Source organism: Salvelinus alpinus, chromosome 16, assembly GCF_045679555.1.
Source record: "Salvelinus alpinus chromosome 16, SLU_Salpinus.1, whole genome shotgun sequence".
NCBI lineage: Eukaryota > Metazoa > Chordata > Actinopteri > Salmoniformes > Salmonidae > Salvelinus > Salvelinus alpinus.
In genome coordinates this window covers 33,103,273-33,127,358 of record NC_092101.1, presented here as the reverse complement: position 1 = coordinate 33,127,358, position 24,086 = coordinate 33,103,273, and the positions used below count along the sequence as shown (strand labels likewise).

Sequence of the window (24,086 nt, the reverse complement as noted above, 5' to 3'; positions counted from 1 at the left end):
ACTTTATTTTTTTATAATACATGCTGTTGACCAATTGTGTATTTTTTTAATGTAGATTATAAACAATTCCGCTGTGTAATCCAGATTTTTTCTCCGGAAATGTCTTTATGAAATAAATCCACATGGTGGCAGTCTGTTCTAAGGATGGGCTGCAAGTGTTGTTTTCTTGGCTGAATGTCTCCCTGTCCTCATTAGTAGCTGTAGTACGACAACACATGAGGAGCAGTGACCGCAGTCAGGAATATGCATTACACTGCAACCTTCTAGTTACATGAGCCTGTGAGCCTGTGACATGTCTTCCGCTTTTGGACGTAACAAGGAAACTCCATCTTAACTCCTCCACATTTACTGAATTTGTTGAACAATGCAGAAGAGAACCTCCCCTGAGAGGTTTTTTCTTCTCATATTTTTGATTTACATTGAGTTGAGTTGTCAAATAAAGTGAAATTAACATGAAATCAACAAAACATTTCAGCACGACTTTGGATTTAGATAAAAAATTTGTTGAAAAATGTATTACTAATTAAATAATAATTGTGGCTCCTTCTCTCTGTCAGATAGGATTTGTGGCGTATCATATAGAGCCCCATAGTAGAGGTGTCATAATACCCATAAAACCTAGCGGCCAAATATATTGATAAATGAATGGTGGAAAAACAATTGAAACCATTTCTGCGTTTGACCGCTAGGTTTATGGGTATTATGAAACCTTTACTGTGGGGCTCTATATGATACAACACAAATCCCATCTGAAAGAGAGAAGGAGCCACAATTATTATTTAATTAGTCACACCCTCACATGAAGTCTATGAAGCGAGCACAGCTTCTGCACTGCAAGCCGTACCGGTGCATCATGTCTGACAACAACAGGCTCTTGAACAGCTTTTATCTCCAAGCAATAAATAGCTAACAAAATAGCTACATGGACTATCTAAGTTAACCTTTATTTATTATCTTATTTTTATTTTTGCAGTCTCTATTCACACTCACAAGGCCCTACACACACACTGTCACTTCAACACACACACACACACACGCACACGCACGCACGCACACACACACACACACACACACACACACACACACACACACACACACACACACACACACACACACACACACACACACACACACGCACACACACACGCACACACACACACACACGCACACACACACACACTCCATCATCTGCTCACTCACACATAATATGCACATACATTTATACTGACTCTACACACATGCACACCCACTCACATACAAGTTGCTGCTACTCTGTTTATCTTGTATCCTGTTGCCTAGTCCCCTTACCCCTGTACATATCTACCTCCATCACTCCAGCATCCCTGCACATGTAAATATGGTATTGGAACTGACCCTGTATGTTACTTACTTATTGTGTTCTTCTAATTTCTTGTGTGTTTTTTCTAGTATTAGGCTACATTGTTATTGATTATTGCATTGTTGGGTTTTGAGTTGGTAAGAAAGGCCTTTCACTGTACTTGTGAACATGACATTAAAACTTTCATCTTTAAATAAAGAAAATACTATAAGGTTGACTATTTAGGTCTACATAGTACACTTTGTGATGATTAGGCTATGTAGGCCTAACTGTGTAACAAGCAACATTCATTAATCTGTCTCACTTCTAGGCTATGTATAAATAAAACAATTAACGAAATTGCTGTGAATACGATATATAGAGAGTCTATATACAGTATGTATAAGTTAATACAACCTATAATAAAGTCAATCACTGTAAAAATACGGACAAATGACGGGAGAGACCGCAGTGTCAATATGTCTTCATCAAATATGGGTCAGTGGGTCACATAAATACCCTGGTATAGGCATACAGATCATGAACTAGGATCATGACTTAATGTTGGTGTCGGCTTGCAAGAGTCTAATGGTGCATTCAGGACAACTGGGAACTCGGGGAAAATGAGGTCAAATAATGACGTCAGTGATCTTCACGTCGGAAAGGAGGAGCTCTGGAAAGATTCCGAGTTTCCGAATTGTAATTCCGAGTTGGATGAACGTTCACATGGTTTTTTCCAGAGTTCCTAGTTGTCTTGAACGCTCTAAAGTCGACTTCCAAGTTCCAAATTGTTTTGAACGCGGCATAAAACTGCTTACTAAAGGCGTAAGTGACACTGCTGTCCCCACGTTCTTTCACTTTGACTCCGCCCACTCCGAGTGGGCATCTCTAAATGACTATGGTTCGCACGCCGACAGGAGGATGCTTATGGTTTGCCTACGGGGAGATAGGAGGACGTTGTCGAGGTAAGCGGCAGAATGCAGCCTATGACTGAATGAATGGACAGATCAAGCTCTGATGACTAAACGTTGTAGTGAGAAAGAGATGGCATGTATGCTGACAGTTTATGAAATGGCCTGTAGGCGCTGAGCTTCTTATTTATTATAGTCTTATATAGATTTTAAGGATCACCAGTGCATGTATTATTTATTAGGATCCCCTCCACCCCCATTACTAGGATACCCCTCATCAGCGGTTAAACATAACTTGCCCATAACTTGCCCGGTCTCTCCCGTCATCAGCGCATTTGACTGCTGTCATTATTGTCGTTTATATCTAAGTAGCGTATAAGCAAACAGTAGCCTTTTATTGAGAAATTTTACATACGGAATTAATATTAGCCTACAATAGAGTAAAATCGGATGAAACTTATTAACATCATAGACGTTGCATTATATAGAGTTCATCGCATGGGGTCCCCACCAAATAAGAGTTGGGCAACCTGTTGGTTTACTGTAATTTAAGATATTTATTGTCCAAATGTGATTTATTTCTGCACTGCATTTGACTTAAAGTATGTTATAAATTCTAATTATGCACATTATGTCTACATTGTGTTAGAAATGCGTTGTATGCATTGCATGACTTTGGGCCAGTGCCACAGAAGCTTTGGGAACTGTATGAGGTTACTGTTAACCTCCTAGTCAAAAAATCTAGCCCTGTTAAGAATAATGGCGCTATTATTCCTTACGTCCTAGTCATTGCCATTGACGTCCTGCTCGTGTAACCCTGCGACCATTTCGTACATAAAACATCCTCCATTCAGGCTGTAAAGGTTGGTTTCCTCCTTAACTTGATTTATTAATGGCCCACAGGACTAAAACAAATGGGGGAAATATGCGTAGGGGAGAGTGGGGTATTTTGCACAATTTTTTACATTTTTACATTTAATTTTTTACATCTTTCTAACAAATATATGTACATATATTTCAGGATGTTGTGTATCCCTTGAAATAATCTGAATTAATATAAACATAACAGTTTTGAAAACATAGCTAGTCCCAAAAAAGTGGTCTCTTGGCACAACTTGGTGTATGTATGGTGTAAATTAAGCATAGGGACAGGGTAAATTGAGCCACCTTGGGGTAAGTGGGTAATGTTGTCCTGTGATGCTGCTAGTAGGCCAAAGTTAATTAATGGAATGGCATTATGGTGTATTGCATATATTAAATATATGCCTACGTTCAGATATACAGTGCCTTCGGAAAGTATTCAGACCCCTTGACTTTTTCCACATTTTGTTATGTTACAACCTTATTCAAAAATGTATTAAATATTTTTGCCCTCATCATTCTACACACAATACCTCATAATGACAAAGCAAAAACAGTTTTTTAGAAATATTTGCTAATTTATTAAACATAAATACTGAAATATCACATTTACAAAAGTATTCAGACCCTTTACTCGGTACTTTGTTGAAGCACCCTTGGCAGCGATTACAGCCTTGAGTCTTCTTGGGTATGACTCTACAAGCTTGGCACACCTGTATTTGGCGAGTTTCTCCCATTCTTCTCTGCCGATCCTCTCAAGCTCTGTCAGGCTGGATTGGGAGCGTAGCTTTACAGGTCTCTCCAGAGATGTTCAATTGGATTCAAGTTCAGGCTCTGGCTGGGCCACTTAATGACATTCAAAGACTTGTCCCGAAGCCACTCCTGAGGTGTCTTGGCTGTGTGCTTAGGGTCGTTGTCCTGTTGGAAGGTGAACCTGTGCCCCAGTCTGAGGTCCTGAGCGCTCTGAAGCATTTTTTCATCAATGATTTCTTTTTACTTTTCTCTGTTCATCTTTGCCCCGATCCTGACTCGTCTCCCAGTCCCTGCCGCTGAAAAACATCCCCACAGCATGATGCTGCCACCACAATGCTTCACCGTAGGGATGGTGCCAGGTTTCCTCCTGACGTGGCGCTTGGCATTCAGGCCAAAGAGTTCAATCTTGGTTTCATCAGGCTTTCTCATGGTCTGAGAGTCTTTAGGTGCCTTTTGGCAAACTCCAAGCGGGCTTTCATGTGCCTTTTACTGAGGAGTGGCAAGTGTCTTGCACTGACCAGCTGGCAAGTGTCTTCACTGACATTTTCAAACTCTCCCTGACCCAGTCTGTAATACCTACATGTTTCAAGCAGACAACCAGAGTCCATGTGCCCAAGAACGCCAAGGTAACCTGTCTAAATTACTATCGCCCCGTAGAAGTCACATCTGTAGCCAAGCAATGCTTTGAAAGGCTGGTCATGGCTCACATCAACACCATAATCCCAGACACCATGGATCCACTCCAATTCGCAAACCGCCCCAACAGATCCACAGATAACGCAATCTCTATTGCACTCCACACTGCCCTTTCCCAACTGGACAAAAGGCACACCTACATGAGAATGCTGTTCTTTGACTACAGCTCAGCGTTCAACACCATAGTGCCCTCCAAACACATCACTAAACAAAGTACCCTGGGATGGGCCCTCAGATCCTCAAAAAGTTCTACAGCTGCACCATTGAGAGCATCTTGACTGGCTGCATCACCGCTTGGTATGGCAACTGCTTGGCATCCGACCACAAGGCACTACAGAGGGTAGTGCGTACGGCCCAGAACATCACTGAGGCCGAACTCCCTGCCATCCAGGACCTCTATACTAGGCGGTGTCAGAAGAAGGTCCTAAAAATTGTCAAATACTCCAGCCACCCATGTCATATACTGTTCTTTCTGCTACCGATGCACCAAGTCTGGAACCAAAAGGAACCTGAACAGCTTATACACCCATGCCATAAGACTGCTAAATAGTTAACCAATAGCTACCCAAACTATCTGCATTGAACCTTTTTGCACTAACTCTTTTCACTCATCAGATACGCTGCTGTTACTGTTTATTATCTATCCTGTTGCCTAATCACTTTATCCCTACGTATATGTATATATCTACCTCAATTATCTTGTACATCGGCACATCGACTCGGTACTGGTACCCCGTGTATATAGCCAAGTTATTGTCACTCATTGTGTATTTATTCCTCATTGTAACGTCTGCTTCCAACTCACACCCTCAAACACGTAGATCCCCTGAACGCAGCTCACTTTCCAGCTCACACTCTCAAACACCTCGATCCCCTGAACGCAGCTGAATTACATGAATTACCTGAATTATAATCACCTGTTCACACACCTGTATGTCATTATCACACACAATTTAGTTCAGTTCTTTGCACCCCATCACTGTGAGGTATTGTTTGTTTTGTGACACACGGCTTTCGGAGTTCTGTGGTTTCCCTTGATTTACTCCTCCCGTGTATGATAGTTTTTGCCTGCCTCACTAACGACACCTTTTGCCTATTCCCTGCCTGTACTTTAGCCTATCGGATTTCCTGTTATCTACCTATTGCCTGATCTCCCGGACTACGTTACTAGCCTTTTCCTTGCCTGCACTGTTGCCCTTTTGGACCCCATGTGTATGACCTTCTGCCTGCCCCTCGACCCAGCTACCTGCCTCCTCCGGTGGTCCTTTGCAATAAAAACCAGGGGTCTGGTCCCCCTTGAGGTTCTTGAGAGAGCAGTCAAGGAAGTCAAATCAAATTGTATTTGTCACATGCTTCGTAAACAACAGGTGTAGACTAACAGTGAAATGCTTACTTACCCTTCCTAATTGGAGTTTTACTTATAAGGTTAAGGTTAAGGCCCTTCCTAACAATGCAGTGAGAAATAATATAAAAATAATAACATGAGCGTAATGAACACGAGGGGAGACAGAGAGCTGGTTTCAAGCACAGGGCGATTGGGTAGCTGCGCTTGAAACCAGCTCTCTGTCTCCCCTGCTTGTTTCGTTTATGGGGCATGATAGCTGATCTGTAACAATAAAAAAAAGCACTATCTTGAGTTCATAAAAATTACATATTGCTAAAATACTATGCATATTATGCATAAAACGGATTTTGTTTATCATCATTTGAATGGGTATGGTGGCCATTGGCTCAACTTACCCCATGGCCAAGTGCTCAATATACCCCAAGGCAAACATTTTGACTATATTAGCCCACACAGCTACAAGGATGCACTTTCATGCTAGGTTTAGGACCTCATATTGTAGCTTATAGAGACCCCAACTGATGTATAAAACAATCTTAAAACAATCTACTTTGGTTTAGATACAAGGATCGTGAAACCTATAACACAATAAATTCATTTGACTTTGTACAAATAATTTTGGGGGAACGAACTTGCTTACCACTTTTTCCATGTTTCTTCCATCACAGATTCCATGAAATTATGACCTTTTCCAGAATATTTGGTCAAATTATAAATGTTTTGTATGGTTTCCTAGGAACAATGGGTGGCTCAACTAATCCCTTGGCTCTCCAACTCTCCCTTACTTTCTTATCCCACTCTCCCCTACTTTCTTCAAGTTACAATATGTACATTTTTGGGCGATCCTCCAAATTCACATAGAAATATGAGTTATAGATCTGTCATTATCATTGAAAGCAGGTCTAAGAAGTGGTAGATCAGTCCTATGTGCACTCTTATGTGTCTTTTACTTTCAGTTTTGTACACCAGATTCAAAAAGCTGAAAATACAATATTTGGGGTTATTGAAAATATATGTTTCAGCGGTTTAGATGGTACAATGATTCTGTACACTATACATTGCTTGTTTTGGCCCATAAACTGAAATTAGGCAAACTATTAGAATTTTAGCAACCAGGAAATGGCGAATCAATTTCTGCATATTGCAACTTTAATTTAAAAAAAATGCTACTTCCTGATGTTGCGCACCTTGTTCAGCCAGGGGTAAACAAGACTGCTGCAACTGAATGTCTGAACGTGATATACAACATAAGGAAGCTGGCAGAAAATTCGAAAGCGGTGGTGGAAAATGTTGCATATTTTCTGTTTTTTTGACCAGCGAGCAATTAAATCGAGTTAAGCAGGAAACAGACGCATTTGCAACCCGAATGGAGGATGTTTTATGTATGAACCGGTAGACAGGGGACACGAGTGTATTACCAGCTGGAGGGCAATGACAATGCCATACTAGCCTAACATATGGAATTGTTTTTATTGCAATTTGTTGTACATTTATGCAACGTTTTACTCCTGAATCTATTTAGGCCTTCCATAACAAATGGGTTGAATACTTATTGAATCAAGATAAATAATTACTAGACATATAACGTTGACAAATAATTAGTCAAAAACAACTTTGCCATCATTATGTGGTCAAGTTTACTTTAGAGAGACGGCTATGTTACCATGAGCTAGCAAAGTTCGTCAAAAATAGCTAGCAATCCTAACGTTAGCTAGCTAAAATGTCGGTGCTCTCCCCTTAATCTTAGCCAGCTAGCTAAAGTTATACTGCATCTTCAATCAATCTGGAGACATCACAATGATGACTAAAGCTTGTCCTACTAATTATTTGCCTCCTTTTGAAATGACATCGTGTTTCCAAGCCACAGTAATGCACTTTAGATAAAATCTTCATCAGCATCAATTGATACGGCATTGAGTAGAATGCTCAGCTGGGCATCAGTCCCAAAACTAACGTTCAAACTAAATTGTGACGAAATGTGCAATACATGAATAGATAGTTAATTAATTCCGGATTCCGGAGCCACAGAGACAGCTAGAGCCATAGGCTAATGTGCATATATACTTAAAGTAGCTAGACTGTTATGTATTTAGAAACATATGGAGCAAAATGCCAGCTTTTGGCTTAAGTGACATGTGGGCAGTATTGTTTTGAAATCTGTCAATAAGCACTGTGTAATAAAGTCATTGGTTTTGTTTCAGTTCAGGTAAATTGTGCCCCTTATTTATTTTTATTTCATATGCAGTACGAGTCAAAAGTTTGGACACACCTACTCATTCCAGAGTTTTTCTTTATTTTTTACTATTTTCTACATTGTAGAATAATAGTGAAGACTTCAAAACTATGAAATAACACATATGGAATCATGTAGTAATCAAAAAAGTTAACAAATCAAAATATATTTTCTATTTGATATTCTTCAAAGTAGCCACCCTTTGCCTTGATAACAGCTTTGCACACGCTTGGCATTCTCTCAACCAGCTTCATGAGGTAGTCCTCTGGAATGCATTTCAATTAACAGCTATACCTTGTTAAAAGTTAATTTGCGGAATTTCTTTCCTTCTTAATGTCATGCTGGTATGAATGATTCAGGAGACAGGTGCATGAATGCGTAATAGGCTTTTTTATTTCTTACCCAAATTACGGCGTGCCGTGTAAAGGCACGGGAACGAAGACCAAACAAACACATATACAACACACAGGGGTGAAACCCAAACAAAAGTGCGAGGAGTACCTCAAATAAATAACACTAGCGCACAACACGGGACGAGACCCATTATCATCTGCGCAATCCACAATGGCACGAAAGCCAAAACACACAGTACAGGTACTCACGCACCAACGGACATTGCAACAATAATCGACAGGACACTGGCAGGGAAGTCAGACGCAGGAGAGCAGAACTTGGTAATAGCCGGAGCAGTTTAATAGCAAAACCCACGGCATAAAAATAACAAGAATAATTGGGTACAAAAACCCGTCGCGCACCAAACAACACGTGCACATGCACTTACAATAAACAAATCCACACAAAGACATGGGGGGAACGGAGGGTTAAATACACAACAAATGATTGAGGGAATTGAAACCAGGTGTGAGGAAAAACAAGAAAAAACACATGGAAAATGAAAAGTGTATCGATGATGGTGACACCGACCGCCAAACGCTGCCCGAACAAGGAGAGGACCCGACTTCGGCGGAAGTCGTGACACTTATACAATTTCTAATCACTGGGAATAGGGGTCAGGTGTGCGTAATTCAAGTTTCTGAGGGATCTGTGACACTTAATGTGTTCGAGCCAATCGGTTGTGTTGTGACAAGGTAGGGGTGGTTTTACAGGCAACATCTGCATCGAGCTAAAGGCTAGAGCTGCCGCTTTCAAGGAGCGAGACACTAATCCGGACGCCTATAAGAAATCCCACTATGCCCTCAGACGAACCATCAAACAAGCAAAGCGTCAATACCGGATTAAGATTGAATCCTACTACACCGGCTTTGACGCTCTTTGTATTGTAGCAGGTCATGAAAACTATTACGGACTACAAAGGGAAATCCAGAAAGGTCAAACTTTAAACAGGTCAACATTCACAAAGCCGCGGGGCCAGATGGATTACCAGGACGTGTACTCAAAGCATGCGTGGACCAATTGGCAAGTGTCTTCAGTGACATTTTCAACCTCTCACTGACTGAGTCTGTAATACCTACAGTTGAAGTCGGAAGTTTACATACACTTAGGTTGGAGTCATTAAAACTCGTTTTTCAACCATTCCACAAATTTCTTGTTAACAAACTATAGTTTTGGCAAGTCTGTTAGGACATCTACTTTGTGCATGACACAAGTAATTTTTTTGACAATTGTTTACAGACAGATTATTTCACTTATAATTCACTGCATCACAATTCCAGTAGGCCCGAAGTTTACATACACTAAGTTGACTGTGCCTTTAAACAGCTTGGAAAATTGGATGTATTTCAAGGCCTACCTTCAAACTCAGTGCCTCTTTGCTTGACATCATGGGAAAATCAGAAGAAATCAGCCAAGACCTCAGAAAAAAAAAGTGTAGACCTCCACAAGTCTGGTTCATCCTTTGGAGCAATTTCGAAATGCCTGAAGGTACCACGTTCATTTGTACAAACAATAGTACGCAAGTATTAACACCATGGGACCACGCAGCCGTCATACCACTCAGGAAGGAGACGCGTTCTGTCTCCTAGAGATGAACGTACTTTGGTGCGAAAAGTGGAAATCAATCCCATAACAACAGCAAAGGACCTTGTGAAGATGCTGGAGGAAACAGGTACAAAAGTATCTATATCCACAGTAAAACGAGTCCTATATCGACATAACTTGAAAGGCCGCTCAGCAAGGACGAAGCCACTGCTCCAAAACCGGCATAAAAAAACCATACTACGGTTTGCAACTGCACATGGGGACAAAGATCAAACTTTTTGGGAGAAATGTCCTCTGGTCTGATGAAACAAAAATAGAACTGTTTGGCCATAATGACCATTGTTATGTTTGGAGGAAAAAGGGGGAGGCTTGCAAGCTGAAGAACACCATCCCAACCGTGAAGAACAAGAGCGGCAGCATCATATTGTGGGCGTGCTTTGCTGCAGGAGGGACTGGTGCACTTCACAAAATAGATGGCGTCATGAGGTAGGAAAATTATGTGGATATATTGAAGCAACATCTCAAGACATCAGTCAGGAAGTTAAAGCTTGGTCGCAAATGGGTCTTCCAAATGGACAATGACCCCAAGCATACTTCCAAAGTTGTGGCAAAATGGCTGAAAGACAACAAAGTAAATGTATTGTAATGGCCATCACAAGCCCTGACCTCAATCCTATAGGAGATTTGTGGGCAGAACTGAAAAAGCGTGTGCGAGCAAGGAGGCCTACAAACCTGACTCAGTTACACCAGCTCTGTCAGGAGGAATGGGACAAAATTCATGTTTCAAGCAGACTACCATAGTCCCTGTGCCCAAAGAAGCCAAGGTAACCTGCCTAAGTGATTACCGTTCCGTAGCACTCACATCAGTCGTCATGAAGTGCTTTGAAAGGCTGGTCATGGTTCACATCAACAGAATCCTCCCGGATACCCTAGACCCACTCCAATTCGCATACCGCCCCAACAGATCCACAGATGATGCAATCTCAATTGCACTCCACTCTGCTCTTTCTCACCTGGACAAAAGGAACACCTATGTGAGAATGCTGTTAATTGACTACAGCTCAGCGTTCAACACCATAGTGCCCATGAAGCTCATCACTAAGCTAAGGACTCTGGGACTAAACACCTCCCTCTGCAACTGGATCCTGGACTTCCTGACGGGCCGCCCCCAGGTTGTAAGGGTAGGCAACAACACGTCTGCCGCGCTGATCCTCAACACTGGGGCCCCTCAGGGGTGTGTACTTAGTCCCCTCATGTACTCCCTGTTCACCCATGACTGCGTGGCCAAACACGACTCTTACACCCTCATTAACAGTGGTAGGCCTTACTACCGACAACGATGAGACAGCCTATAGGGAGGAGGTCAGAGAACTGGCAGTGTGGTGCCAGGACAACAATCTCTCCCTCAATGTGAGCAAGACAAAGGAGCTGATTGTGGACTACAGGAAAAGGCGGGCCGAACAGGCCCCCATTAACATCGACGGGGCTGTAGTGGAGAGGGTCGAAAGTTTCAAGTTCCTTGTTGTCCAGATCACCAACAATCTATCATGGTCCAAACACACCAAGACAGTCGTGAACAGGGCACGACAAAACCTTTTCCCCCTCAGGAGACCGAAAAGATTTGGCATGGGTCCCCAGATCCTCAAGAAGTCATACAGCTGCACCATCGAGAGCATCCTGACTGGTTGCATCACCACCTGGTATGGCAACTGCTCGGCATCTGACCATAAGGCGCTACAGAGGGTAGTGCGTACGGCCCAGTACATCACTGGGGCCAAACTTCCTGCAATCCAGGACCTATATAATAGGCGGTGTCAGAGGAAAGCCCATAAAATTGTCAGAGACTCCAGTCACCCAAGTCATAGACTGTTTTACATTTACATTTAAGTCATTTAGCAGACGCTCTTATCCAGAGCGACTTACAAATTGGAAAGTTCATACATATTCATCCTGGTCCCCCCGTGGGAAATGAACCAACAACCCTGGCGTTGCAAGCGCCATGCTCTACCAACTGAGCCACACGGGACCACTGCTACCTCACGGCAAATGGTACCGGGGTACCAAGTCTAGTACCAAAAGCTCCTTAACAGCTTCTATCCCCTAGCCATAAGACTGCTGAACAATTAATCAACCCCCCCTCCATTTGTTTTGTACACTGCTGCTACTCGCTGTTTATTATCTATGCATAGTCACTTCACCCCTACCTACATGTACAAATTACCTCTAACCTGTACCCCCGCACACTGACTCGGTACCGGTACCCCCTGTATATAGCCTCGTTATTGTTATGTTATTGTGTTACTTTTTATAATTTTTTACTTTAGTTAATTTGGTAAATATTTTCTTAACTCATCTTGTACTGCACTGTTGGTTAAGGGCTTGTAAGTAAGCATTTCACGGTAAAGTATACACTGTATTTGGCACATGGGGACAAAGATCAAACTTTTTTGGAGAAATGTCCTCTGGTCTGATGAAACAAAAATAGAACTGTTTGGCCATAATGACCATCGTTATGTTTGGAGGAAAAAGGGGGAGGCTTGCAAGCTGAAGAACACCATCCCAACCGTGAAGAACAAGAGCGGCAGCATCATATTGTGGGCGTGCTTTGCTGCAGGAGGGACTGGTGCACTTCACAAAATAGATGGCGTCATGAGGTAGGAAAATTATGTGGATATATTGAAGCAACATCTCAAGACATCAGTCAGGAAGTTAAAGCTTGGTCGCAAATGGGTCTTCCAAATGGACAATGACCCCAAGCATACTTCCAAAGTTGTGGCAAAATGGCTGAAGGACAACAAAGTAAATGTATTGTAATGGCCATCACAAGCCCTGACCTCAATCCTATAGGAGATTTGTGGGCAGAACTGAAAAAGCGTGTGCGAGCAAGGAGGCCTACAAACCTGACTCAGTTACACCAGCTCTGTCAGGAGGAATGGGACAAAATTCATGTTTCAAGCAGACCACCATAGTCCCTGTGCCCAAAGAAGCCAAGGTAACCTGCCTAAGCCTAACTCTAACATGTGACAAATAAAGTTTGATTTGATCTGATTTGAAATGAATATAGCATATTATGTTATGGTTGAGTGAATGCCAAGAGTGTGCAAAGCTGTCATCAAGGCAAAGGGTGGCTACTTTTGATTTGTTTAACACTTTCTTGGTTACTACATGATTACATATGTGTTATTTCATAGTTTTGATGTCTTCACTATTATTCTACAATGTAGTAACAATAAAGAAAACCCCTTGAATGAGTAGGTGTGTCCAATATTCTGTACATTTAATTGATTTCATAAAGTCATCTATATTTTATTACATATTTCATTTCTCTTCTATTTTGAACCACCACATCCACATCTTCTTCGGCCGACACTTGGTTATTTCACGACAAACAGCACCAGTTATTGGAATTCATATGCTTCATATGAGCCTGTTATGAGCTGCACACAGACAGCTTGTCTCTTCTTAGGCCGTTTGGTATAGTGGCAGTTTTCGCAGAGCACTAAAACTTTAATAAACCCTTCATAGATGCGTTACAAACATTCATAGATGCTTCATAACACTTACTAAACTCATATTTTGCATGTGTGATGAACTCAATAACATTACTACTTATTGTGAAACCTTTGGTCATATAGCATTACAATTTTTATCCTCACTGTGGTGGATAGTTAACTGTATTTGTTTTTGTGTTTTTCTTCCAGGCACTGCCAAGGAGGTGAGTTCAGGGAAAATCCCTTTTCAGCCTCAAGCCACGTTCACCACCTCTATAATATCCAGTATGGCTGAAGAAATGCCTTCATGGACCTCAGAAAGGTTTGTTGATAAAGTGTACATTTCAAAGAGAAGTATCAGGAAAAACTTAATAAACAAAATGCACTACGTTTCCCACGTGCCCTCAGAGAGTGTAAAAGTCAACACTGCTCACAAAGTGGAAAGTGACTCTAACCCATCTGATAATGACGATACTGACTCCCTCTCAGGTAGTAGCTACACTGGGATGATTTATTTAAACCCACAAACACCTACATGGACTCTGGCTGAGAAGTTTGCTGGGCTCAACTCTGGAAAAGACAAGAGACTGTCTCCCAATCAGGACCTCTGTAGTCCTCCAGGTTCACCCGCAGCCATTGAACATAATGTTGCCAATAGGAGAGGTTCTACAGGTCTGGAGGGGGTCTACTCAGACTCGTCACAACAGGAGGAAGGCAACATCAAGAATGGTACTAAAAGACTTCTGCAGAGGAAAGTGTGTAGCGGTGATCCTTCTGATCTGAAGCTGCGTCTGGTGAGAGAGATCAGGCCCAAAACCAAGGAGGTTCTGTCTGATGTTCGTCATGATGTGCGCGATGTACGTGGGAACAAGGGGAATTGGAAGGGTGGAGAACCGCTAGTCATTCCCCCTCCACTAAACAAGGCTATGGCCATGATTGATGCCTGTGAGTATAAGGTGCCTATAGTGTTTGCTGCCATGAAGAAACGTGGAGTGGAGGGAGACACAGAGAACCGGCCCTACAAGTGCACTCACTGCAACTGGGCCTTTAAGAAGTCCAGCAATCTGCAGAGTCATCTGGATACTCATAGTGGCCTGAAGCCTCATATATGTGACCTGTGTGGCAAAGCCTATTCTCACCAAGGCACACTGCAGCAGCACAAGCGCCTGCACACTGGAGAGAGACCGTACCACTGCCCCTTCTGTGAAAAGACGTACATCTGGTCCTCTGATTACCGCAAGCACATTCGCACGCACACCGGAGAGAAACCGTACGTTTGCGAGACCTGCAGCAAGGACTTTGTGCGCTCCTCGGACCTGCGGAAGCATGAGCGCAACATGCACACCAATGAAAAACCCTTCCCGTGCACGCAGTGCGGCAAGACCTTCAACAAGCCACTGTCCCTGCTCCGCCATGAGCGCACTCACCTGGGCGAGCGGCCCTTCTGCTGTCCCATCTGCGGGAAAGCCTTTGCCGTGGCCAGCCGCATGGCAGAGCACCAGAAGGTGCACACCGGGGTGAGACCCTACACCTGCCTGGTCTGCACCAAGTCCTTCACCAAGTCCTCCAACCTGCTGGAGCACCAGGCCGTACACAGCGGCATCCGCCCCCACAAGTGTCCTCAGTGCGGGGTGGCATTCGCCATGGTGTCCCGCCTGGTCCGTCACCAGCGTGTCCATACCGGAGAGAGGCCCTACGACTGCACAGGCTGCAGCATGTCCTTCAGCCGCACGGCTGCTCTGAAGCGCCACCAAGAGCAGACGTGTGCCGGGAGGATCTTTGTCTGTGTGGAGTGTGACAAGGCTTTCCAGTGTGCCTCTCAGCTCACAGAGCACATGGTGAGCCATGAATGACCCTACTGCTGCTGCTGCTACTGCTGCTGCTGCTTCTGTTGTTGAAAACACTGAAGACTTATTTATGCTGTTTGGGAGCTACCCTCTCATACAGTACAAACAGTTGGTCTAATCAACCTTACTGATCTCTACATGCTACGCTCTCAGAAAAAAGTGTTCCCAAAGGGTTCTTCGGCTGTCCCCATAGGATAACCCTTTTTGGTTCCAGGTAGATAGCACCTTTTTTGAAGGAAAACATCCTGCTAGGCTGCTAAGCCTTAAAATACAGTGCCTTCAGAAAGTATTCACACCCCTTTCCTTTTTCACAAGTGCCCTCAGCCGGTATGATGCATTTTGCATCAAATTATGTTGCAATTTGCATCATATGATGCTCAATGCATCATACACGTTGTGTTTCTGTATTTTATCTTGAAGTTGTATATCTTGAAAACTTGATTGCTGACATGGAAAACATTTTGGGACTGTATAAAAAATGGACTAATGAAACAAATACCAAAAGATGGTTTTGGGGTGGAACTTTCCTTTTATGGCTGTGATAGGAGAAAACTGAGGATGGATCAAGAACATTGTAGTTACTCCACAATACTAACCTAAATGACAGATTGAAAAGAAGGAAGCCTGTACAGAATAAAAATATTCCAAATCATGCATCCTGTTTGCAATAAGGCACTAAAGTAAAACTGCAAAAAATGTGGCAAAGCAATTCACTTTTTGTCCTGAATACAAAGCATTATGTTTGGGGCAAATCCAACACAACACATCACTGAGTACCACTCTTCATATTTTCAAGCATGGTGGTGGCTGCATCATGTTATGTGTATGCTTGTTATCGGCAAGGACAAGGGAATGGAATAGAGCTAAGCACAGGAAAACCTGGTCCAGTCTGCTTTCCAACAGACACTGGGAGACAAATGTACCTTTCAGCAGGACAAAAACCTAAAACACAAGGCCAATAACCTAAAACACAAGGCCTTGCAAAAGTATTCACCCCCTTGGCATTTTTCGTATTTTGTTGCATTACAACCTGTAATTTGAATGGGTTTTTATTTGGATTTCATGTAATGGACATACACAAAATAGTCAAAATTGGTGAAGTGAAATGAAAATAATAACTTGTTTCAAAAAACTCAAAAACAGAAAAGTGGTGCGTGCATATGTATTTACCCCTTTTGCTATGAAGCCCCTAAATAAGATCTGGTCCAACCAATTACCTTCAGATGTCACATAATTAGTTAAATAAAGTCCACCTGTGTGCAATCTAAGTGTCACATGATCTGTCACATGATCTCAGTATATACAGTAATCCCTCGTTTATCGCGGGGGTTACGTTCCGAAAATGACCCGCGATAAGTGAAATCCGCGAAATAGAAAACTTTTTTTTTTTTTACAATTAGCAACTATTACATGTATACAAATACAGTGACTCACGTGTAGGCCGTTTCGTCGACATTATGGGTTTAGGAGATGTTCGAAATTACAAGATAATTTGGCCAACTTAATGTAAATTTGCCAAGCTGTTTTATGTACGTACACATAACTGCACGAGACGACAAAATGATAGCACAATTCGTAGCATGTTTTGATACAAGAAGCGGGAGTGAGTTTTTAGCGAATCAGAATGCAGAGCACAATGCACCAAAAAAAAAAAAAAAATGCATTATGAAAATCCGCGAAATAGCGAATCCGCGATAAGTGAACCGCGAAGTGGCGAGGGATCACTGTATACGTATTCTGAAAGGCCCCAGAGTCTGCAACACCACTAAGCAAGGGACACCACCAAGCAAGTTGCACCATGAAGACCAAAGAGGTCTCCAAACAGGTCAGGGACAAAGTTGTGGAGAAGTACAGATCAGGGTTGGGTTATAAAAAAATATCAGAAACTTTGAACATCCCACAGAGCGCCATTAAATTCATTATTTAAAAATGGAAAGACTATGGCACCACAACAAACCTGCCAAGAGAGGGCCGCCCACCAAAACTCACGGACCGGGCAAGGAGGGCATTAATCAGAGAGGCAACAAAGAGACCAAAGATAACCCTGAAGGAGCTGCAAAGCTTCAGAGCAGAGATTGGAGTATCTGTCCATAGGACCACTTTAAGCCGTACACTCCACAGAGCTGGGCTTTATGGAAGAGTGGCCAGAAATAAGTAAACATGTTTGGTGTTCGCCAAAAGGCATGTGGGAGACTCCCCAAACATATGGAAGAAGGTACTCTGGTCAGATGAGACTAAAATTGAGCTTTTGGCCATCAAGGAAGATGTTATGTCTGGTGCAAACCCAACACCTCTCATCACCTCGAGAACATCATCCCCACAGTGAAGCATGGTGGTGGCAGCATCATGCTGTTGGGATGTTTTTCATTGGCAGGGACTGGGAAACTGGTCAGAATTGAAGGAATGATGGATGGCGCTAAATACAGGGAAATTCTTGAGGTAAACCTGTTTCAGTCTTCCGGATTTGAGACTGTGACAGAGGTTCACCTTCCAGCAGGACAATGACCCTAAGCATACTGCTATAGCAACACTTGAGTGGTTTAAGGGGAAACATTTAAATGTCTTGGAATGGCCCAGTCAAAGCCCAGACCTCAATCCAATTGAGAATCTGTTGGATTGAGATTGCTGTACACCATCGGAACTCATCCAACTTGAAGGAGCTGGAGCAGTTTTGCCTTGAGGAATGGGCAAAAATCCCAGTGACTAGATGTGCCAAGCTTATAGAGACATACCCCAAGAGACCTGCAGCTGTAATTGCTGCAAAAGGTGGCTCTACAAAGTATTGACTTTGGGGGGGTGAATAGTTATGCACGCTCAAGTTTTCAGTTTTTTTGTCTTATTTCTTGTTTGTTTCACAAGAAAAAATATTTTGCATCTTCAAGGTGGTAGGCATGTTGTGTAAATCAAATGATACAAACCCCCCAAAAATCTATTTTAATTCTAGGTTGTAAGGCAACAAAATAGGAAAAATGCCAAGGGGGGGTGAATACTTTCGCAAGCCACTGTATACAATGGAGTTGCATACCAAGACGACATTGAGTGTTCCTGAGTGGCCTAGTTACAGTTTTGACTTATATCGGCTTGAAAATCTATGGCAACTTGAAAATGGCTGTCTAGCAATGATCAACAACTTAACCGAATTTTAAAAAGAATAATATGCAAATACTGTACAATCCAGTTGTTTAACGCTCTTAGAGACTTACCCAGAAAGACACAGCTGTAATCACTGCCTAAGGTGCTTCTACAAAGTATTGAATCAGGGATGTGAATACTTATGTAAATGAGTACATTTGCAAAAAAATCTAAAAAGATGTTTTCACTTTGCCGTTATGGGGTATTGTGTGTAGGTAGATGGGTGAGAATAAAATCTATTTAATACATTTTCAATTCAGGCTGTAACACAACAAGATGTGGAATAAGTCAAGGAGAAAGATTTTTATGAAATACGACCTGTAATTAATTACAATATGAGTGAAAAGGTTTTCCTTCCAAAAAATGCTAATTTTAAAAAGCAGTTTTTCTGTGTTAGAATGGTGTGGGCGTACCCCAACAACAGAGCGGTGTGGGTGTATACCAGTCATAAAAAATATTCATGCAAGTAGACTCATTCCCTATAAGGAAATAACAAGCATTTTTTAAATGGTCTGTTTGAGATACAAGTCTGAGGTGTAGTTTAAAAAATATATTTTTTAATTTTTATGCTTTGGCCACAAATACGAGTATAGGATGAGTCAACAACATCATTTGGGTATGAGTTAACAGAATATGAACGTTTAAAAGGGAGATTTTCACTGGACAGTTACTTAAGCATCCTCTGAAAATATTCTAAAATCTATATTAAAAAACTTCTGCTAATGCAAGCATGAGTTTGTCTGAAAAAAGCTAAATTGTTAAGGAAGATGTATGATGTTCAGGAATTATATGCCGCTTTCTATAATATTTGTGATCTCTTATATAAGAAATGTGGTAAAATACCCACAAAAATCAACTGTCATCTGTCATCCTCAATGATGGAGAGTATTGGATTTAGTTTACTACACTGTGGTTACATAGTTTATTTATTCTGTGTGAACTTGACAAAGACTGTCTGAAAAATATATACTACCAGGAATTACTTTGCCCTGAATGACAGTTGAGTGTATCAATATGTTTGAAATGTACTTTGTTTTTTACCTGTTCTTATAAAATAGATCACTCTAGTTAATTGACACAAGCAACAGCTTGTTTTCATCAATTTATTTTTTAAAGTATGTCAGTTTGTTCTTGTTTTCATCATTTGAGCATGCCTTCTTTCTGGTGACCCATAGTTCTATTCAAATCTCTATTATTCTGCAATACAGTATTTGACTTGGAATGGAGTAGACTAGAATACAATACAATTCATCTTTATTGTCCCCAAAAAGCAATTCAGTTGCATCAAAATTGGACAGTTTAGTAGTTTGACAGCATGTAGCTTATGGTAGGTTAGTGAAGGCTAAACTTTAGAGGAGTGATTATACAATCGTGGCCAAAAGTTTTGAGAATGACACAAATATTAATTTCCACAAAGTTTGCTGCTTCAGTGTCTTTAGATATTTTTGTCAGATGTTACTACGGAATACTGAAGTATAATTACATGCATTTCATAAGTGTCAAAGGCTTTTATTGACAATTACATGAAGTTGATGCAAAGAGTCAATATTTGCAGTGTTGACCCTTCTTTTTAAAGACCTCTGCAATCCGCCCTGGCATGCTGTCAATTAACTTCTGGGCCACATCCTGTCTGATGGCAGCCCATTCTTGCATAATCAATGCTTGGAGTTTTTCAGAATTTGTGGGTTTTTGTTTGTCCACCCGACTTTTGAGGATTGACCACAAGTTCTCAATGGGATTAAGGTCTGGGGAGATTCCTGGCCATGGACCCAAAATATCGATGTTTTGTTCCCCGAGCCACTTAGTTATCACTTTTGCCTTATAGCAAGGTGCTCCATCATGCTGGAAAAGGCATTGTTCGTCACCAAACTGTTCCTGGATGGTTGGGAGAAGTTGCTCTCGGAGGATGTGTTGGTACCATTCTTTATTCATGGTTGTGTTCTTAGGCAAAATTGTGAGTGAGCCCACTCCCTTGGTTGAGAAGCAACCCCACACATGAATGGTCTCAGGATGCTTTACTGTTGGCATGACACAGGACTGATGGTAGCGCTCACCTTGTCTTCTCCGGACAAGCTTTCCGGATGCACCAAACAATTGGAAAGGGGATTCATCAGAGAAAATGACTTTACCCCAGTCCTCAACAGTCCAATCCCTGTACCTTTTGCAGAATATCAGTCTGTCCCTGATGTTTTTCCTGGAGAAAATTGGCTTCTTTGCTGCCCTTCTTGACACCAGGCCATCCTCCAAAAGTCTTCGCCTCACTGTGCGTGCAGATGCACTCACACCTGCCTGCTGCCATTCCTGAGCAAGCTCTGTACTGGTGGTGCCCCGATCCCGCAGCTGAATCAACTTTAGGAGACGGTCCTGGCGCTTGCTGGACTTTCTTGGGCGCCCTGAAGCCTTCTTCACAACAATTGAACCGCTCTCCTTGAAGTTCTTGATGATCTGATAAATGGTTGATTTAGGTGCAATCTTACTGGCAGCAATATCCTTGCCTGTGAAGCCCTTTTTGCGCAAAGCAATGATGACGGCACGTTTTTCCTTGCAGGTAACCATGGTTGACAGAGGAAGAACAATGATTCCAAGCACCACCCTCCTTTTGAACCTTCCAGTCTGTTATTCGAACTCAATCAGCATGACAGAGTGATCTCCAGCCTTGTCCTCGTCAACACTCACACCTGTGTTAATGAGAGAATCACTGACATGATGTCAGCTGGTCCTTTTGTGGCAGGGCTGAAATGCAGTGGAAATGTTTTTGGGGGGGATTCAGTTAATTTGCATGGCAAAGAGGGACTTTGCAATTAATTGCAATTCATCTGATCACTCTTCACAACATTCTGGAGTATATGCAAATTGCCATCATACAAACTGAGGCAGCAGACTTTGTGAAAATTAATATTTGTGTCATTCTCAAAACTTTTGGCCACGACTGTACACATGAGCACCTCTAAGAAGAACACCTAGTAGCCTATCAAGTGCAGTGTGCATCCCAAATGGCACCTTTAGGTCCTGGTCAAAAATAATGTACTATATAGGAAATAGGTTGCCTTTTGGCAAGCACACCTAGTAGCATATGAAGTGGAGATCAGTAATGAGGGTGCAGTTCTAAGGTTAATCGTATGGGAACAATCTGAATCTTTGAAAGTACAATATGGAATGTAATTTATAACATTTTTGTTTGTTATGGATTTGGCAGGTTTTGTTTTTGTATTTTTTACCTGTGTTTTTGGTGTTCTTTGATGAAGAGTATGGACACCTTGATTGCAAAGGAGTGCAGAATAACATAATGCAGAAAGCGCCATCCTTTTCTGAAAATCTAGACCAGCAAGATTGAATTCAATGGACGTCCTTTGAAGCACTTTAAAGCTCACAGCAGGGACCTTAAGTGGGTTTGAAAGTCCAGTAATTTGTCTTACTAAGACCTGGTGATCCGTTGTGAAAATTGGTCCCCCAATACCTCTGTAGCACAGGAGGCTGCTAACGGGAGAACGGCTCATAATAATGGCTGGAATGGAGTGAATGGAATGGTTTGATGTGTTCGATACCATTCCATTTATTCCCTTCCAGCTATTACTATGAGCACGTCCTCCCCAATTAAGGTGCCACTCGCTGCCTGTGCTCTGTAGTTAACCTTAAGTCTTACTACAATCCACAACTTACTCAATAATACAGTTTTGATACCATCAGATACCATCAGTGCCATCCAGGCACATGAGAATATACAGTAAGAGACTCACTCACTATTTCTATGCAATAATCAAGAGATTGGGTTGAATGAAAACCAGAGCGGCGTCATTCAGAGCTGCTGTCCGACTAATGGTCATTAGGAGTTCATGTGATACTACAAAAGTGCTGTTAATACCTGGTGCTAACAAGCCCCCTTTGTCCTGATTGTGTCCACATCCTGATTGTACCCACATTTGTAGACGATCAAAAGACACATTGTGATCTGATTGTGATCTTCCTGACCACCTCCAGAGGTAGACAGGCACATAGCCGTGGGAAGTAGGGGTGCTGAGGGTGCCGCAGCACCCCCTCATTTTTTCTCCACAAAAGTAGTGCACTGGGCCTTTACTAGTACGATATTAACGGACTTATATAGCCGTCTGTAGTGCAGCACCCCCACCCTCAAACATCTTCCTACGGCCTGCATTGTGTCTGGATATCTTACAAATGTAGACATATCTAGACAGTGAAACCATTTGAATCAAAATTATCCCACCTTCTAAAATCATTGACAGGTGGCACCCTTGACTTTAGACATCAATTTTTGTTTTAAAATAAATACATTTATATTATTTTGAAAGAAAATTAATCAAATAATTGGATGCATGTTAGCGCCCGGTATAAACAAGGCTCTGGTCACTAGTGTGTTCACTTCCTAGTGTGTTCACTTCCTAGTGTGTTCACTTCCTAGTGTGTTCACTTCCTAGTGTAGATACATTAGTGAGAAAAAATCTTGACACGAGGCATCCTTGCCCTCTTGCCCAGGGTGGCACATTTTATGTTTGTTTATATGTGTCAAGAAATATTGTGTGAATATTTGCTAGATGTCAGAAAAATGTTGGATCTTATTTCAGGTGTCAAGTTGATATTCTATTTGAAGACCAAAGGTCTACCGAATATTGCGGGAATGAAAAAAATATATAATTTGTACTGTACAAGCTGCAAGCTGATTTCTGTAGCTGTCTGCTGCAGTAACACATAGATGTTATGTGTATAATTGGATTTGAGTAAAAGAGAACAAGAATTTAAATAAAAGAGAATGCGAATAACAATCAATTGTTTGTGTTTTTTGAGAATGTTTAATGTAAACATTATAGTACATTTTATTTTTAAAGCGCTGAAATGTTCATTAACAGTACAAGCAGAAATCTCTAAGCATAAATCATGATAAGTTATTGATTCAGTGGAATAATTTTTGGTTTTGAGAATTCTCGTTCAACTATGACACACAGTTACATTGGCAATGGAGCTTGTATTACTTATAAGTTATATTGGACAAGACGTTTGACAGGAGTTGGGAATTTGAACCCCAGCAACCCACCAGAATCAGAACTAATCTTAATTTAGTTTTTTCTCTTGCTGATGATCCTTGTTAGTGACAGGTTTCATTTCTCAAACTACATTAGCACATATCCATTACCACAGACATACTTTCAATGTACACACATACATTTATACAGTTCAAGAGTCACTGCAGAGTAGACATTACAGAATCTATGGAACTGGTGACATGCACAACATACATTTCCCCCTATAAGACCCTGAAAATAAAATGAGGGGGGAAGGGTTCTAATCTCATATATTGAATCCTTTAAAAAAAAGGTCATACCATGGATCATTTAGCTATTTGATTTGGAATTTTAGGACCCCTTTAGGTAAAAAAAGTTAATTATTGTCACGTTCTGACCTTAGTTTCTTTTTTATGTCTTTGTGTTAGGTTGGTCAGGGCGTGAGTTGGGGTGGGCAGTCTATGTTCTTTTTTCTAGGTTATTTGTTTTCTATGTGTTTGGCCTGGTGTGGTTCCCAATCAGAGGCAGCTGTTTATCGTTGTCTAT

General features: G+C 41.7%; 1 protein-coding gene across 1 annotated transcript; it reads left to right on the top strand.

Annotated features, from left to right (window-relative positions):
• The first annotated feature begins 2,028 nt into the window (after window positions 1–2,028).
• znf648 (zinc finger protein 648) lies at window positions 2,029–23,303 on the top strand. The gene is made up of 2 exons (XM_071345989.1): window positions 2,029–2,283; window positions 13,757–23,303. Exons 1-2 carry the CDS (start codon window positions 2,211–2,213, stop codon window positions 15,397–15,399), a joined length of 1,716 nt encoding a protein of 571 aa, XP_071202090.1. The 5' UTR covers window positions 2,029–2,210; the 3' UTR covers window positions 15,400–23,303.
• Window positions 23,304–24,086: the final 783 nt, after the last annotated feature.